The sequence below is a fragment of the Etheostoma spectabile genome, chromosome 13, assembly GCF_008692095.1.
Source record: "Etheostoma spectabile isolate EspeVRDwgs_2016 chromosome 13, UIUC_Espe_1.0, whole genome shotgun sequence".
NCBI lineage: Eukaryota > Metazoa > Chordata > Actinopteri > Perciformes > Percidae > Etheostoma > Etheostoma spectabile.
The window spans coordinates 24,467,301-24,468,909 of NC_045745.1; the positions used below are offsets into that span (position 1 = coordinate 24,467,301).

Consider the following 1,609-nt stretch of genomic DNA (forward strand, 5'->3'; position numbering starts at 1 on the left):
ACAGCGTAACGAGGTGGAGCTGGAATGGCAGGTAGAGAATGAAGGAGGAGGAGGATGGACAGGTTTCATCCTGCAGCACATATGGGTGTCAGAGCAACCAGGAAGGAGTGGCAGCAACAATGATTCAAAACAGGAGACTGAGGAGAGGATCAAACCACCAGACTGGTACCCTATAATCATCCAGGACCCAGAAGTCAGGATCTACACAGTAGGGAGACTGATACCAACCGTTACCTACCAGTTCCGCATCACACCTGTCAACCACCGCACCGTCGGACACCCTTCTGCTGCTAAGACTCCAGGTATAGTAAGTGAACAGAGTGAGGAAAGTGTGGTCAGATAGGGGACTTATGGACAAGAATTGAGCAAAGACAGGAGCTTGAGTTAGGGATGTCTTAGCGAACAGATGATGAAAATACATGCAAAAAACAATGAATCATTGGACATTACAAAAAGGTAACAGGTGAGTTAGGTGATTATTCAAACATTACCGATGCTGTTGTCCGCATAGCTTAGGGTGTGTGTGTTTGGGGGGGGGGGGTTTCTTCCTGTGAAAGCAGATGAACAACATGTTACAACATACCTACATGTGTTTTGACCTAGTCATGAAGACAGTTCCCGTCAGTAAGCCTTACCTCCTGATGAGTGATGTATCTCCGGTGGAGGGATCTACGATGTGGATGCGCTGCAATCTGGAAAATGGCACTGGACCCATCCAGTATGTGTGGCAGCATGAGACCCGCAGCGGAAACATCTCAGCCTTTGCACAGGGAAACACCAACATTATCAACGTGACCAACATCAATCGCAACCACACCGGCTGGTACCGCTGTGTGGCCAGCAACAACGTCAACAGTGAGAGCTCTAACCGGTTATGGCTGGACACCATCTGTGAGTATTTGGGAGTTTGGTTAAAGATTTGGGTGTTTTCAAGTTTAAAAAAAATAAACCATAGACTTTAGAAATGCATTTATATCTACTTTCTTTAATACAAACTTTCAAATACCAATTAAAACTATGGCAACAGGCCTATTATATACTGTTTTCAGATTAATACTTGTATTTTGTGATTCTAGAAGATAGGTTTGATTACATGCTTTAATGTTCAACAACATTTTAATCTTTTTCATACTGCCAATGGCTGCTGCTGCACCTGTATTCAGCCTCACCCCTATTTTCCACCGGGTGCATGTACGCTGCGCACCGGAGGCCGAAACATAGGTGTTACGTGACACCAAGCCGAGAGTAGAAAAAAACTCTTGGGAAATCGGAGGTTTATGCTCACAGGGATTTCTCTGAAATATGTTTACCTTATTCTTTAGAGCTCAGGCCACGTTTAAAGGTGTCCTGCTACTATGGTCTCATTAACATTTTTATGTGGAAAAATGCTTTGGTTACCTTGTTTTAAGCCATTCTAGTGTGGTATAGAAAGACTCAGCTTGATTTGTGCCAGTTCTCATTAATATTCAAGCTGATTGGCTAACAACTAGCCAATGAGAGCCTAGCTAGTAGCATCCTTTGCCCAGCGCAACTAGGCAAGCTCATGAATAGTAATGAGCTCAGGCAACATGACGTTAGACTGACCAGCTTTTGTAATTGGCCTGATTTC

The 1,609-nt window shown here is 44.1% G+C and overlaps 1 protein-coding gene across 1 annotated transcript in view; it reads left to right on the forward strand.

Moving 5' to 3' along the window:
• Positions 1-582: 582 nt before the first annotated feature.
• The window catches only part of LOC116700896 (V-set and immunoglobulin domain-containing protein 10-like 2), a 9,614-nt gene continuing 8,587 nt past the window's right edge, over positions 583-1,609 (forward strand). The window contains exon 1 of the mRNA XM_032534342.1: positions 583-891. Within this exon, the coding sequence (XP_032390233.1) occupies positions 588-891 (304 nt within the window). The 5' untranslated portion in view covers positions 583-587. The remainder of the gene's footprint in view (positions 892-1,609) is intronic.